Here is a 16,206-nt window from a genome sequence, read left to right on the forward strand (position 1 = left end):
ATATATAACATATATCTAACATAAGCCCATTTCACAAATAATAACTGGATTTTTTAACCAAGAAGTTGTAAGAGAATTTTTACAAGAACTCAAATCAGATTTATAGAGTATATTTGCATACAAGTCTATGCAAATCAATCATTATGTATGTTAAGGTTGTGTTCTGTTTTTGTAACTACACATATATTATACATAGAAATGTATTAAAGGGGCTCCTATAATGCAAATTAGTTTTTTCTGCATGTTTCTTCAAAGTACTTAACAATCAATATGTTGACAAACACTGAGCCTTCGTAACTATTACTAGATTCCAATCCCTTTTCCATCCTCCACAGATACAGGCTTAAGCACCACCTTGCTGCTGCTACTGGAATTCTACAGCTTTAGAAAAAACACTAGGAAAAACCCAACATTTGTATTATGTCTAAATGTAAAAACATAGATGTGAGATTTGATATGTGGTGCATAAAGTCAAAATCCCCAACTCTCTTCTGTTTAACTGCTGTGGAGGGTGAGAAGTTATTGTAGCAAAAGCTTTCAGTAACTTGAGAAATATCGGGCATCTGATGTAGAGTGCTGTCTAGAAAGCAGTGGACAGCTGGGCGGTTTGTCGGGTACGTTAATGTACCAGGCCCGAGGTCGGTTTAGGCCATCCTTCCAGTTATGGAAGATAGCCTTCTTAATCCTAGGGAAAATACGACACATTGCTTGGAGGAGCTGGATTTTAAAGAAAAATGTAAATAAACCTGGCACACTTCGCTGCCTATGGAGCAGGGAACCCAGCTGAGAAAGCTGACTTCCTGCCACTCCCCACCTTCCTATGCAAAAAGCTGGGAATTTCAGACTACAAATAGGAAAAAATATAGGGTAGGGGGCGACAAGGGGGTGCCTCTGTTAAGATATATGTAAACACATTATACCATGATAATCTCTAAGGTAAATTTCCCAAAGTGATAGCAAACAATTTCAGAGTATAAAGACATTTATGCATAAGTTACAGAAATAATTTGTAGAATTATGTATGTATATCTCTTCCCAGTGGTGAAATTCAAGCTCTGGAGACTAACACTTAGATTAGATTTGTTGACAGCACAGCGCTGGTTCCCTCATTTAATGAAATATTATTTCTATAGCAACAGACACACATATTCAGTGTTTTACTGCAAAAAAACAGATTGCTCAAAATGGAAAACAAGGTCTCTGTCCAAAGAGTCTAGAAAATCATACTAAGTAAAGATTATGTCAGGACAATTTTATCTTGGTTTGACTGTTTCTTCAAAAGAAGAAAACCCTATGGTGATAAAGGTGGGAAAAGCAGAGGAATGCCTCTGTACTCTTTGGGTGTAGTGCTGGAGAGGAGGGGTACGACACACACACACTGACTGTGAGCTGTACTACAGCAGCACGTGCCATCTGCGCTGTGATGAGCCACACTACGACGCAGTGCCCCGCTGGAGACACCTCCCTCTAAATTTACAACGAGGTAAGTAATAGGTAAAGAAAGGGAGATAAAGTGATAAAAGAAAGCCACTAGAAAACTACAGGGGCCACTGCCATAGCATAAAAAATATCTCCTTTAATCTCTATCAGGCACAGAGCTAGCTATAATATTTCATTATTCGAACTATTACGAGGAACATTTTTAATTGATGACATGTATTTCTTTAGCTTAGCTAGATGTTTGTTGTAGGTCAACAGGAAAAGAAAAAAAACACCAAGAAGCAAGGTAAAAAATAATTTGGCAAGTGTCAGAATAAAAGTAAGTAATTTCTGTTCTGTTTATGCTGGCATTACAAGCAGTGACATATTTAAGTCCCAGGCAACAATATTCAGTCTTTATGTTAGGTTCCGTAAATACAGTTCTGCCCTGAGAGAAATGACTTCACAAATCAGTAGCCCATTAAGGGCAGTTTGGCTTTTATGAAAAACATGAAAGTGAGAACTATTGCTAGTGCAGTTGCCTACAATTTTGTGCAGCTTCCCAGTCTATCATTTTTGAAAGCTGAGCGATGTGAACAGGAGCATAGAGGGGCAATGTCAATATCTCTGTTGCAGGACATCTTTCTGGAGTATGGTTATGATTTGCCTAAACACTTCAATACCTTCCTGCATTGCTTACAGGAGTCAAGACGATTTGCCTTCACTCACTGAAAGCAGATTTCAAGAAAGCACTTTTAAAGTATTTTTGCTGAATCTGGCTTCAGTCAGCACAAACAGAACTCAGATTATTCTGCCAAAGAAATAATCCTTTAGCTACTAATCCATGGTTACAGTTTACTTTGGTATTCCACAGAACAGAGCTCCTCTGTAACAGTGTTAGGCTTCTCTGTTGTGCTAGTTACAATACCAACCCCAAGCACCGTTTACCCCCAAAGCATTTCTCTGCAATCCATGCTGACAGCAGTTTTTGCATCTGAGGCAACTCTTCACTTACAGTAACCTCCACTAGCACTGTAACTTCTCCTCCAAAAGAATTCCAAATGAAACATTAGCAATAAATTAACAACAGCATCCATTTTTCTACTGATAGGAATCTGGAGAGGGAAAGGAGGAAATGTAATTGTATTACCAGGTGGTACCCACGGGCATTGTTGTGTTGGGGTACTCCAAGTATTCCCCACCCAAGGTTGGAGAAGTACGCCAGCCCCCTGCTGGGGGCACTGGCCCAGTTCTCCAATCTGTGTCATTTTCCAAGAGATGGAAGTTCTAGTGAGGCAATCCATCTTCTTTAACAATCAAAGGTGGTCATAAATTCACAGTGAAAAAGACTGTCAGAGATCAATTACTCAGTATCCCATGAAGCTGCTGCCTTTCGGAGAAGAGTCTACTCTCCAAAGACCTTCCGAGAAGTCACCTTCAGGGATCTGGCTGGCACAAACTGACTAGGCTGCACGTCAGAACTACTGCACTGATGTTGCTGCTGTTTCTAAACCTCCCTCTGGGGGCAGGTCTTCTAAGGGGGCAGAACGGCACCTCCTGGTCAGCTCTGCAAATCGCGGTAGAGACAGTACTGTGCCATGCTTTGCTACAGGAATGGCTATAGACATAAAAAAAGTAGACTCAACAAGTCTGGTAAGGGGTCCCTAACTGAGCCAGAATATATACATATTTGCATTCTCCCTGGTGCTCTGCACTAAGTCATGGTGTTCTCTGCCTCTTAGCAAATCTTTGCTTGGCCTAGGCTGAGGGCCAGCACAGGCGCTTGTAGGATGAAGCTACCCCAGATGTCTTCAGCCATTTTAACATACAAAGTTGGAGCCTTATCATTTCCTTGATTTCTAAATTACTCGGTCTCAGTATTTCTATGTATCTTAAAAGTATTCCAAACTCAGAGGAGTTGAAAACACATATTTTTCAAGGGAAAGTACAAATTTTCAGTTTGAAAAAGAAGGCAGTTAAAAAGCTTTGATGCAAGCGACACCCTTGAAAAGACCTGATACGACAACTGCAATCTGCCCAACATTTAATGCAAGAGACTGATCATCAAAGAACAGGTAAGAGCTAAGTTGTAGATTAAAATACTACACAAAATATCGAATAGAAGTAGTAAATAAATCTGAATAAAAGCAAAATAAATCTGATGAAAGCAAAATAAAAAATGTCAAAACACCACTAATGAAAATGGAATTTATAAAAACACTGGGCCCATTCATTCTGTAATTTGCTAGGATACCAGAATTATTCTGACATCAAACCCCAAGTAATTCTTGTTGGAAGCAATCACGTGATTGTGATCAAAGAAAAGATAGATCTGTTTATTTTTATGGGCTTTACAGTGCATCACAATTGCTTTAATTAGAGTCTTATTATTTTGGGCACTTTCCTGTTCTTGAGATGTTTGTTCTTTGTTTGTTTGTTTTGATGACTGTCTGCAGTTGATCGACTCCTTCTCTGTGCCATTTAGAGGGGCTTTCACACTGTTCCTCGCTGTGCTCCCTTCCTTCCTAACCTCGCCATTTCATCAACATAGGCCACTCCTCTTTACTATCATGGCCAAGCTCTTACCTTCTTCTCATTTATGTGTTACCATCCCTTAAAAGCAATGATTCTCTCATTGTCCTTGTCTCTACATTCATTTTTCCTAGGACGCTACAAAAATGGGATTATAGACATGGCATTGGCATAGAAAGAAAACATCTACCAGGCCACCCTGCACAGTCTTACTACTTTCCTTAGTTTTTTCTTAATAGTTTCTTGTTTTCCCTCTAGCATCTGCCATAATGAAGTCAGGCAGTCCATGGTGTCATTCCAAAATTATTACATGCACGAATAACCTGATCAATTTTAATAAACCCAGTATGGTCATATTCTGAAACAGGGTTTTGTGGCTTATTCTGTGCCGTAATAGCAAAAATGTCTCCTCTCTATTCTTCAGGCCTATTTCTAATATTCAAATAGCCTCAGAACAATTTTATGATGTGCAAAAAAATTATTACAGTTACAAATAATGTAAATATAACTATATTCATATTCACTACTAGACAAACCAGCTACTCAGTTTAACTTATAAAGAACCTCATCTCATTAATGCCACTGAAAAGCAGGAACTGAAATACCCATTTGTCTACAGCTGTAAGCCACTGATTTATTCAGTACATTAGAAACAAGTAATAATCTGTTCTGAAACACAAAAATTGATCACACAATTTCCCAGCATGAAAACACAAATTAAATTTATTTTATAACTTTAGGCATTTAAACAAGAAGAAAATGTAACTCCAGTTTTAGCTAATAATTAACAATTACTACAGTAAAGAAATGACAAACCCCCAAAAGTGAAGGAGGATGCCTATTAGGGGATCAACTGCTCCTACAGTTTTGGTGCATGACATTAAATATAATGACTGCAAATGCCAATATATTTCTGAGTGCCAGCTGCATAGGTGCCCACTTAACAACCTAATTTGTGGCATTACTGTTCCACCTTCTGCTATGAGAACAGGTATTAAGCTTCACTCAAGCCCAACCCTGCTCTTCTTATCCTTACTCTCCTAGCTATGCAGAGCTGTCACATCAAGCACAGCCCATCAGTGCCTTTGGGTCTGTGCTTCTGATTCAATCCTCCAAAATAGGAAAAAAATACCACAATGTTACAGAAGGTACAACAAACTTAATAACAAGCCAAAGGTATGAAAGTCTTGTTTCCAATAACTGCTTGTTTTTAAGAGACAGAGCAAGACTTTAATCTTTCACACTTTCTTAAAATGACTGCCTGTGAGAATTTTACAGGTTTTTGAGGCCTTCATCATATTTACCATTTCATACGAAGCAGTTACAGCACAACTAATAATTCTTTGAGATACTAGTCCCTGAAGTCTGACAAAACTGTTCTCACTGTTAAACTAGGAAATGCTTGCAGTAAGTGGGTACAATTACCTGAAAAGACATGTACTTTTTGTGATGTCTAAGGCATTGTCTACCCTTACAAAGGCATCTTTGCTATCAGAAGAAGTGCAGAATGAAAGGGCAGTTAAAATCAGCCAGAGTCAATGGTTAAGACAAACCAGTTCTTCCTTGGAATATGCTCTCTTAGCCAAAGTAATCTTTTTTTTTTGTGTCTTTGTTCCATACACATGATTGCTACCGGGTGTTCAAAGAAGAGGTTACAATACAAACAGGTGATGTGCCATGGTCAGAGCGGGAATACAGCTTGGTCAGAGCGGGAATACAGCTTGCTCAGAGCCATGGACAGGAACAGGATGCTTTAGCCCAACTCCTAGCCATTAAAAGCATGTTACCCTCCACTGAGTACAAAAGAGCTGGCAGTTTGGAAAAGACTTGGTTCAGCCTGACTGAGTCAAAATTATGTGGGCTAGTTCTTCTGCCACTGACTTGCAAGGAAGAAGAAAATCCTGTATGTTTCAGAGGGATGGAAAAGTGTGGGAATGTACCTTTTTAAAAGCTAACACTTTCAAACTAGAATGACAGTTCTTATCACCTTGTCTGACCATACCTGCATCATCCAAAGCACTGACTTTGTGCAAGTTACTCTTTACAAACTGCAAGCCCAATTCCAAGAAAACAAAGGAGGCAACAACGATTCTAACAGAGAAATAGGTTTACTGTAAAATGTACCAAATAACTCACTCACTGTGGACATCTGCTCCAGGTATACATTTTCAAACGTTCACAGACAGGAGTTGAATTGCTAAAGCTGAGAATATGATAAATTAAACTGAAACTTTCTGGGCTGAGAAAGAAGAAAGAAATTGTAACTGGACTTTGACAGATTAAGTTTTTACTAGAACATGGAGAAAAATCTATGCTCCTGTATATATGGGTTTTTATATATATACTATCTAGATCTTCAGCATTTGCTTCTAATGGCCCAATGGTGTCTTTGCGATATGAGCCTGTAATATATTGTTGAACATGCACAGAGAATATCTCATGCTTCCCTACTCTTGGGCTTATTAGAGCAAATTAAATTTCACACTAAGCAGTTTAGAAGCTTTGAATGCTCCATTAAGTTTTACTAGACTCAGATAATTACTATAAAATGTTTATTTATGCAACTGTAGTGGCATTTCTTGAAATATGTGTTATTTGATGTCTGACAAATAATGTGCTACTTACCAAAATTCTTAGACATTACTAATTAACATTAGCATAATAGTTTGAAGAAGAAAATAGCCAAGAATCCCTTTTGCCTTGGGCTCCATCCTATCCAGCACATCAAAGTTTTTCAAAGGCTACAATAGCAAAAGAAAGGGATGCAGTGAGTTTATTTAGATTAAGCTACTTTATTGTCAGTACATTAGGTCAAACTTAAAATACTGCTCATGTTATTTCAGGTGATTCAACCACAAAATCCCCATTGATCAGTCAGTGACATATTTATAAAAAGGTAACTTCGTGTTCATCAAATACAGTTTTTACCTATAGCCAGATTCAGTATAAACATTTCAAAGCCACTGCTTCTCCCTAGCACTTCAAAAGTCACCCTGTACCGTTTCTACTTCATGCTCTATTATAAATCTCTACTGACAAAGATTCAGGAACCAGAAAGATCAGGGTTTTAGCTGACAATTTTGCTGAAACTGCATGCAACAGTAGAATACAGCTGTCTCCTTCCCAGCTGTGCCAGCCTGATGGGAGTTAAAAAACCTACACAAGCTTGCTTTTATTAGTAAACCAAGCAGCAAATATAGTAAAGATGACATACTTGCAGTCATTTTTAAGGCTGGAACCATATTTTAAGACATGATTTTTTTTTTAACCTGCTTATATGCTTGTTATACAAACCAATCAAACATCAGCATTCATGGATGAGAATGAATGAAGAAGGTATGAAGAAACATGCCTTCTGGATGAGAAAGGGAATATTTAAAAGAACTACTGCATTTTTAGTTAAAATCAAAGCTTCGCAAAATATCTCCTTATATACATGGTTCCCTTAAAGACTAACAGAGAAGCTTAATTTTGTCTGGCACCTTTTTTTTTTTTAATTAATGTGCTTTTGTTTTTTGTAAAATGGGTTACTTAACGGTAGTTTAAAAGCAATGAAAAAAGCAGTTCATAGCCAGATTCACTGTGGTAAAATCACTTTTAATAAAGATATTAAGAATTATCAGGCATTTTTTTTCCTTTGTAGAGTGCCTTACTATATGCTGTATATAACATTAAGATCTTGTATGGGACGTGACATTTATCTGTAATTTATTCAGTTCACAAATATATAAATGGCAGCTTGTGCATTTGCATGCAGATTTCAGACTTACATTCAGATCACATCTTGCTACTGGTGGGTTTTGCACAGAAATCTCCAAATCTCCCAACAACTCAGTTACTGAAGTGTGAACAAGCTAGTTCATATCCGATGTAATAAAGTACAAGTACAGCAGTCTGTCTCCTTGAAAGGACACTGGGCTGAATTGACTGCCAAGCAACTGCACATTTACAAGTTTGTACAATAAACATCTGTGAAGTATTTCCTAAGAAGAAAAAACATACACATACAAATTACTGTGGACTTTATAAAATATGATAAGAGTTGTGAAACTCAGCATTATCTCAACACTGCTTTTTAGAGGATCCAAAGCCAAAAGACAGGCAGGACTTCAGGGGAGGCACCAATGTCAGCTCTTACTGAAACCAAACATTCACTGATGTTTCCTCTGGTTAAGTCCAAAACTGGTTTTTACGTAAAAGAATTTAGAACATTCACAACAGGTTTGTAAACAGTAATGCTTTAACTAGGAACCCTTGCTATGGTATGTTAGAAAACTGAACAATTTAAAGAGTTTTCTTAAGAGTTACGCTGTAAGGGAGAAGTTTGTAATTACAGGCTGCAGTCTATGCTTTTAAGATGTAGCATTAATAAAACCACTTTTGAAGAAGTCATATTAATGCAGTCAGTACTTAATAGAAACAAGAGACAGAAATATTCTGGACTGCAGCAGTTGCACATCAAATTTGGGCACAGGAAAAAGGCTCAAGCTAATCCAGTTAGTAATTCTCTCAAGAGAGAGAATGCCTGCAAATGTTGTGGTGATTATAAACAGAAATGAAGCCATGCTGCTGTTTGGACACCAGAACAATCAGCTGCGATGTTTCTCAGCTATGAAGCTGTCTATTCTGAATGTAAATAACTTCACTCTCCAAAGTGTATGTGTCAGAGCTTGTAAGGAGTACAGACCGTACAACAGCCATTATGCCCAGGTCATCTTGTATCCTGATCATCAAATTGTTAAGCAGAGGTCAAACAGAGAAGTGTTGATTTGAAAATCTTGCTCCTTAATTGCTGACTATATATGAACTCAGAGTCCCAATATTTTGATGCCTGTTTTTAAAAATCTTGGTGCACATCATAGCCATTTCATTATTATATGAAAAAACACTGTTTGCATGAAAGACAGGATAGGGCATATAATTTTGAGGAGACATGTGGCCAGCAGTTTTGCCTTTCACATAAAGCACAGTGGTGCTCAAAAATGCCATTAGTCGAATTCAGCTGATGTGCTTTACTGAGGAGTTGGGGGAGTTGGTGACACGTGCAGAATTTGTGGCGGGAAACATACACCAGAGATGCGTGCACAGAGCACTGTAAGCAGTAATGGGGTGCTGGCTGGCAGGTGAGGCGGTCCCAGGAGAGTTGAGGCCCCTGGAAGCAGCTGGCAGACAGCGGGAGAGCCACACATGCCAGCCGGGCAGGCAGGGGGCCAGGATGCCAGAAACAGGGGGAACAGGCAAAGGGAGAGAGCAGTAGGGAGGGATGCTGAAGTAGGCAGTGCACTGCCATCTCCAGCAATCTCACAGAGATTCTGTGACAGTGACAACTCCCTCCCAAATTCACAGTCTTGTCTTTTTACAAGACACCAGACTTTCTCAGTAGTCCGCACCTTTTCACCACTACACACTGGCTTAGTCTCCTATCATCACTTACACAGCTGTTTAGATTGATTTGTTTTTTGCAAATAGATATTTAAGAAAAGTGGATTCTTGAGAAAAAGACCATTGAAAGAGCAGATGCAAGTGATGCAGACATCCTCTTCATCCAGCAAAACAAAGGGATTCTGAAGTAGAGCACAGCAGTCACAGCTCTGATCTGTCAGGTAATATTTCCACTCACCTTAGCAGAGCTAAAGGTTCCTTCACTAGAATTAAATTTATTTCAGAATAGTGTTATAACTGCGTATGAAAGCCTTTAAGTAAACAATTTACCACTATAAAACAAACGTGGGGGGAAAAAAAAAAAAAAGGGAAAAAATTCACCTGGCCTTAAATGACTGACAGGACTGACATCAGATTATTTAGCACTGAATGACCTGGGCAGGAACTGTGTACACTAGAGAATTATGCTTTCACTTACCTAGAAGAGTTAGTACAAGTATTCACAGTGTACTTCAAGTGCCATAGTACTCAATTCCAGTGATCTTGATTTCTTCTAATTAACATATACACACAAATGAATCTAAAACTGCAGGCATAAACATTACTTGCTCACTGATCCATTATCACACTACTAGCAGATCAAGCTTAATCAAGTTCTATCTTTTTTTGTGATTATACACATTATTAGACAAGTCTCATTTCATTTAACCTCTAAACAGCTACATATTATCAAAGTCAGAGCTAAGTAAAGTTTGCAGGAGACTTGCTGTCTTGTTCTTTCACCCGTGTAAGAGCAATTAATGAAAAATAATTAAACACCTGGTCTAAAGATACATCACAGAGAACTTTGCTGGCTAGAACCGATGGCTATCAAGTTACTGACAACAGTTACCATTAAAAAAATGGAGTTTAAACAATTTCATTGAAAGGAAATCAGCCACAAAAATAGCTGCTGGATTCTCAGCTTCACCAGTTAGTGTTTCTCCATGGCTTCAGCAGAGTGACCTTAACTGCAAACAGCTGAATTCTGTAATGAAAGGTGCTGAAATGCAGAAGCTGCTCCCTGGACACCAATCTACACTCCAGGTATGGGATGAAGAAGGAAGCAAAATGCTTCATGTTAAACTGAAACAGGAAAGACTGACGAGAAGAAGGCAGGGCAGTTTGCCGTTAATGTATGGTGGGAGCCATTCTATGAAACAGACACCAGGTTTGTTGAACTTGTGAGTCAGGACCAGAGGAAGCCCCACAAATTCTGTGGTTTGCCACAGACCACCATCAGGGGCGAAGAACTGGATTAAGTCTTCTAAAGCAACCTCAAAAGTCTCCAGATCACAGACACTGGCTCTTAGGGGGGACTAACCTCCTTGACATGTGCTGACAGCAATACAAGAGGGAGCCTGGGACAACCTCTTGACACTGATGGGCCAACCAGGGCCTCCTCTCCTAGTCCCACTATGAACAAACAGAGAAGTGCTACAGAACGTGCTAATCCCCCAGCAGCCTTGGCTCTAGCAGCCTTGGCTCTAGCAGCCACCAGAGTGGAGTTCAAGATCCTGAAGGAGTAAGGAAGGAAGATTGCAGATCTGGGGCCTCAAGACAGCAGATGGGCTTACTCAGGAAACTTCTATTTAGCTCTGAAAGGCAAAAGAGTTTGAGAGTTGACTCTCCACTGACATGCTCCTCCTCCTAATACAACAATGGATAAGAATTGTCCTCCCTGATACTGAGGGGAGAGAGAGAGGGGAGGGGGAAGGAGGGGGGGGAGGAGACTACTGTGAGGAGAGTGGCTTAATGGGGAATTCATGCTGAACTACTTACAGAAAAAGGACATAAAAGGGAGACGGAAGCAAAGGTGGTCTTGAAAGGAAGAAAAAGTACCTGGGCATGCAGGGCTGATGTCAGGAAAACCAAAGCTCACTGAGGGCTGAAACTAGCAAGGGACGTGCTAGGCAGCAAAACCTTCTACTACTACTTTAGTAATAAAGAAAGAAAGAAAATAGATGTTGATGGCTGAGTAAGGCAGTGACAAGTGACAGGTAGTCAGGGCTTCTTTGGCCTGTCCTCACTGAAATGTTCTCCCAGAGTTAAAGAGGCAGATGAAATACCAGTAGTGGAATCAATTCAGCCAGAATTTAGGATTCTTGAAAACTTACAACCCAAGTGTGTCCATGAGACCTGATGGAATGCATCCAAGAATCCTAAGAGCGCTGGCTAATGTCACCTCAAGGCACCTTTCTACCTCTAGAAGATTGTGGAGTTAGCAGTTCAGATGAGCGGAGAACTAGACGGGTGAAAAACTGGCTGGGCTATTTGCCTTAAAGGGTATAGGTTAGTGGAACAATACAGGAAGTACACCAACATAATGAACAACAATGTCTTCAGAAATATGTCCTTTGTTGTCACGGTGTATCTAGGGGTAAGTATCACATTTACAGAAGCTATTTTCAGTAACACAGTTGTACTATAAGGTATTGTTTAAAATTCTTGATTATGTACTGCAATGTTAGTGTTACCAGGAATAGATATCCTATTCTTGATTATGCAATCAAGAAAAACTTCTGAAAATAATATTCGGAGTACAAACTACTTTTAATCAGCAGCTAAATATCAAGATACTGGCACTGATTACTTCATTGCTCTAATGATATCTGTAATGGATTCCAAGTGCTATGCCTAATTGCTTCCCAGCTAATCAGGATTCTGCTCATCACTTCCAGCTGCTGGAATTCTAAGATTCCTTTGCAAAATGTTTCAACATTGCTTCAGCTGAACAGCTACAGTGCATGCTTTAAAACAGTCATCATAAACTTTATGATCAGAACTCCATGACAAATCATATTAAGAGAAGAGAGGGAGATCTGGTTCCCCCCTCCCTTCCTGGCAGGCACTGATTAAAAAGCAGTATGATCAAAACAACTTGACAGACACTGGCCAATGGATTATAATACATGGCTGACCTTCATTTCATCACAGCTTTCTTCCATAACCATGCTGTAATAGCTAACTGTGATATACTTTCATTAATGCTGATGTTTTCAGTTTTAACATAGCTGATATACAGACGTGATTTAGAAGGCAATTTGAGACATTAAATAAGATACAAGCCAAATTCACAATTGTTAAATAAATGTCTTGTGTCATGTGATTTTTGCCTACTTCATTTGTTGAACTAACGTGCTGAGGGAACTGACACCACAATTATTCTTGGAGAGACTCCCCAGTGGAGAAGCACAAAATGACTACAGTACCATTCTACTACTGGTCTTAAATTCTGTAAACATTCAAGTTATCTGAAAAGCAACTGGCTATGAAAATTCTTAGACTCTGTTTGCTATTCTTCATTAATGCAGTAGTGCAAACAGAATTCTTAGAATTTCAATTTTTTCTTGTGACAAATGAGTGTGCTGGAAAAGTTCACCAGTATTCTTCTAATTTTCAAATGAAACTCTAATTTTTTTTTTAAAGACTTTAGGCAGTTACTGACAGCTTTTTATCTCATTGTCTTCAGTTTAAGTTAGAATTATATAAAAGGATTATGTAAAGAAGTATGAAGTCTCAAGCACAGTATTAGCACTGGAATTAGTGAAGAGAGCCTTGTGCCATATGACAGAGGAATATAACAGCTCCTGCTTTTTCTCTGAGTCATAACTGATGCAGAAATACACTACTAGGTCAAACACACACCTGTGTAAGAGAAGAAATTTAAGGATTCATTCCTCTGTAAAAAACAAGTCAGCTCAATCCCTAGAGTTCAGAATGGAATGGGGCAGGAGAATTTCTAACATTAGAGAACTTCTATTTTGATGAAAAGAATATGCAGTAAATAAGTTCTTATAAGGCCAATATCTTGGCTTCTTAATGCCAGTGTCTTGCAATGTCTCATAGAGTAACAGCTATTAACAAACAAACTAAAGAACTTATCAATACTAGGACATTTTAAAAACAGGATGTGAGTTGCCTTGCTTTAAAATATCTTTTAAGTTTTCTTTAAATCTTCTTGTGTTCTGAAGGTGTTTCTATTTTTCCTATTCCAGAAGCTGTCAGTGAGAGGAAAAGCTAGGAAAAAATCTCTGAAATCACATCCATACAGTTTTAACTGAAGTGTTGCTCAAATTCCTTTAAACACACAGATTTAGATTTACCTTCCATGAAGTATTTTTCTGACTCTGTGTTTGTCTGCCTTGCTACATCACGTCTCCCTGCCCTTCTAATCAACTAGTCGGAGTGTTAATCCACAGGTATCCGCATCATAGAGCGATTCACTTTTACCTCTCATCAGTTTAGAAAAAAAGACAAATGTCTGACTGTAAAATTGTACTTATATGTATGTATATGTACTTATATTATATGTACAATTTTAAAATTGTATTTTCTGTGCCATGAGTTGATGAACACACAAATAATTTGTATAAATACAAAGACAGTAATGAAATAAGTAATTGTTCCAGTTGAATATTCTAAAATTCCATTTAGTAGTACATTTCCTTAACTATTTTATATAACTACATGATAACATGGCTTACAAAGTATTAACATAAAGTCAATCAACAATAAATTATTAGATGAATTAAAATATGGTGTCTCAAGTGAGGTAATCACAGAATCATTTAAGCTAGAAAAGACCCCTAAGATCACTGATAATGAGCTGCTCTTTCTTGCAATTTCTTAGAAATTGCACTAGGCAGCTTCAAATATTTATACAATGCACAGCGCATACATCACACAACGTAGCTGATCTCAGCAGTGCAATCTGTTCAGTTCCTTTTACATGTTTGTTAGCATAATGAATACATGATAATGTTTTGCAAAACCCTAACAGGTTTGTATTTAAAATATTATTGAAGCCTGAGACACACACTGATAAAAAGGACAATAATGAGTACAGAGATCCATTACTAGAAAAAACCCCTAACAACTGGCACACATAGACTTCTTTATTGTATCTAGCCAATCAGCACCCAGTTGAGGTCAGAAGACTGCTGAACCTCTGTAGTTTGCACCTAGTCTCTATCAACAGAAAAGCCTTAGAACAATGCTGTTTAAAGTCAGCATAGACAGAAGTACTCAGAACTTTGCATTGTTTTACAAACCTTTGAGAAATATCCAGGTAGAATGAAACTAGTTTGGCTTCCTGGATTATTTAACTACGTGACTGAAAGAAAGATCCTTTTCAATAGAAGGTAGAATACCTATTATTCCTTCTGAATTTTCTTCCTCTTACAAGTGATACTGAAGATGACATGTTTGAAACACTTACACAAATTAGAAGCCCTAACTGAAATATGTACAGAAACTCTGCTGTAGGAAGGCCACATTCTTAGAAAGAGATTATTTTATGATTCTGGGTTAAACCTGTACTTCCAAAATTAATGGAAGAACACAAACCAATAAAACTGAATGGCAGAGTTTACGTTATGATCAAGCTACTGAGGTGTTACAGCAGATTCTATCAAGCTTAAATCTGTTGGTTTTTACACTTTCCCACTCTATCACTAAAATTGTTTTCTGGTCAAAAGAAAGTCTGTAGCCTATAAAAGATGTCAATCAATTTGACTTGTCTATTTGACAGCTAAAGTTTTAAAATCCACTTTGTGGGACACTGAAGGAATTAGTGAAAGGTCTCTAGCATGCAAACAACAGCTGGGAAGCACCCCCTCAGGTGCAAGTGGGGCGCAAAGCAGACTGTACCATAAAGCACATAGGACTCTTTGCAAGCTCATTTGGTGGATTGTTGTGCTGTCAGCTACAGAGCTAAAGCTGTCTGCAGCTTTGTTCTTGTCAAGGCTAAGAAATGTAAGACACAGTGCTCAGATCTGCTTTGCAGACCACTTGTCAGCTGGTAACATCACTTTTTCTTCCACTTCCAAGAAAAGTATATAAACTCCTTAAAATAGAAAATATTGCCAGTCTGGTTTAAAGTTATAACTGTCAAACTTTGTAACCCACCTTTCCAGATGGTCTGTTGTTCTACCTTTGACTGTATACAGAAACACACGGATCTGAGACGCGCAACAGGACAGAATGCTAAAATATGAATTTGCTGAGTTTTAGCATGTTAAGAATTCAAGTATTTAGACAGCTGAATTTAAGCATTAGAAAGTAGAGAATTAGCTGAGCTTCATCCACTTTAGGAACTTAGAAAGCCATAGCTAATTTTTGTTCTTTTCTTGGCATTGCTTTTCCCCAACAGCCATAGTCTGCATTTGTCTTCTCAAAGCAATTTGTTTAGAAGAATCTTAATGTGTCTTCTTCGGACTTTTATTTCAATGAAAATTTCCTTAGACCCTCTGAAAAACACCCCCACTAGCAAAAGTACAGCCCTAAAGTGAACGATATAGGAAGCCTGATGATGAAATTGGAATCATGTCTCAAGAATCATCTACAAAGCACTTTCTTCCCAAACACCAGAACAGAAGCATACCAAACCTTATGAAAGAATATTATGAAGTCAAGGAAATGAAATTATCCTTGTTCATCTGAAATATAATGACAATGGAGTTCCGATCACCATTCTACACTTTTAATTGCTTTACCTGGCATTCCATGGATAAGGTCTCCACACAACACAAAGAACTTGGGTTTAGGGTTTAGTTTGTTAATGGCCTGCACTGCTTGCTCTGCTAATTCGATTTCTTCTCCCCATTCATCATCTCCATTGCTAGTGTCTCCAACTGCCCAAGCTTTCATCAACCCAAACTGAGGATCTGCTCCCTGGATGAAGTAGAAGGGCCCTTTCCATTGGTACTCATCATCTAAGAATAAAAAGAGGAAAAAGAAAAAAAAGTTAAGCAATAGAGAAACTTACAGAGAGAATGAAAGCTTCCACACATCATTCAATTGATTGCTCTTCATTTATGTAAGCTTTAATGA

The 16,206-nt window shown here is 38.3% G+C and overlaps 2 protein-coding genes across 13 annotated transcripts in view; one reads left to right on the top strand and one right to left on the bottom strand.

Moving 5' to 3' along the window:
• Positions 1-16,206, top strand: part of SNX29 (sorting nexin 29) — a 180,823-nt gene that overhangs the window by 152,926 nt on the left and 11,691 nt on the right. The window contains exons 22-23 of one of the 8 annotated variants that reach the window (XM_054080294.1): positions 1,401-1,483; positions 9,421-9,554. The exons of 2 other annotated variants lie outside the window; for them this stretch is intronic. In XM_054080294.1, the coding sequence (XP_053936269.1) occupies positions 1,401-1,471 (71 nt within the window). In that variant the 3' untranslated portion in view covers positions 1,472-1,483; positions 9,421-9,554. Of the gene's footprint in view, positions 1-335; positions 1,484-9,420; positions 9,555-16,206 lie in introns of those variants that run through there. 5 more of the 8 variants (XM_054080296.1, XM_054080299.1, XM_054080295.1 and 2 more) reach the window with 5 other exon arrangements.
• Positions 1-16,206, bottom strand: part of CPPED1 (calcineurin like phosphoesterase domain containing 1) — a 42,399-nt gene that overhangs the window by 16,732 nt on the left and 9,461 nt on the right. For all 5 annotated transcript variants that reach the window (XM_054080315.1, XM_054080318.1, XM_054080319.1 and 2 more), the window contains one exon: positions 15,870-16,088. In XM_054080315.1, coding sequence (XP_053936290.1) covers positions 15,870-16,088 — 219 coding nt within the window. The remainder of the gene's footprint in view (positions 1-15,869; positions 16,089-16,206) is intronic.

The sequence above is a fragment of the Cuculus canorus genome, chromosome 15, assembly GCF_017976375.1.
Source record: "Cuculus canorus isolate bCucCan1 chromosome 15, bCucCan1.pri, whole genome shotgun sequence".
Lineage (NCBI taxonomy): Eukaryota > Metazoa > Chordata > Aves > Cuculiformes > Cuculidae > Cuculus > Cuculus canorus.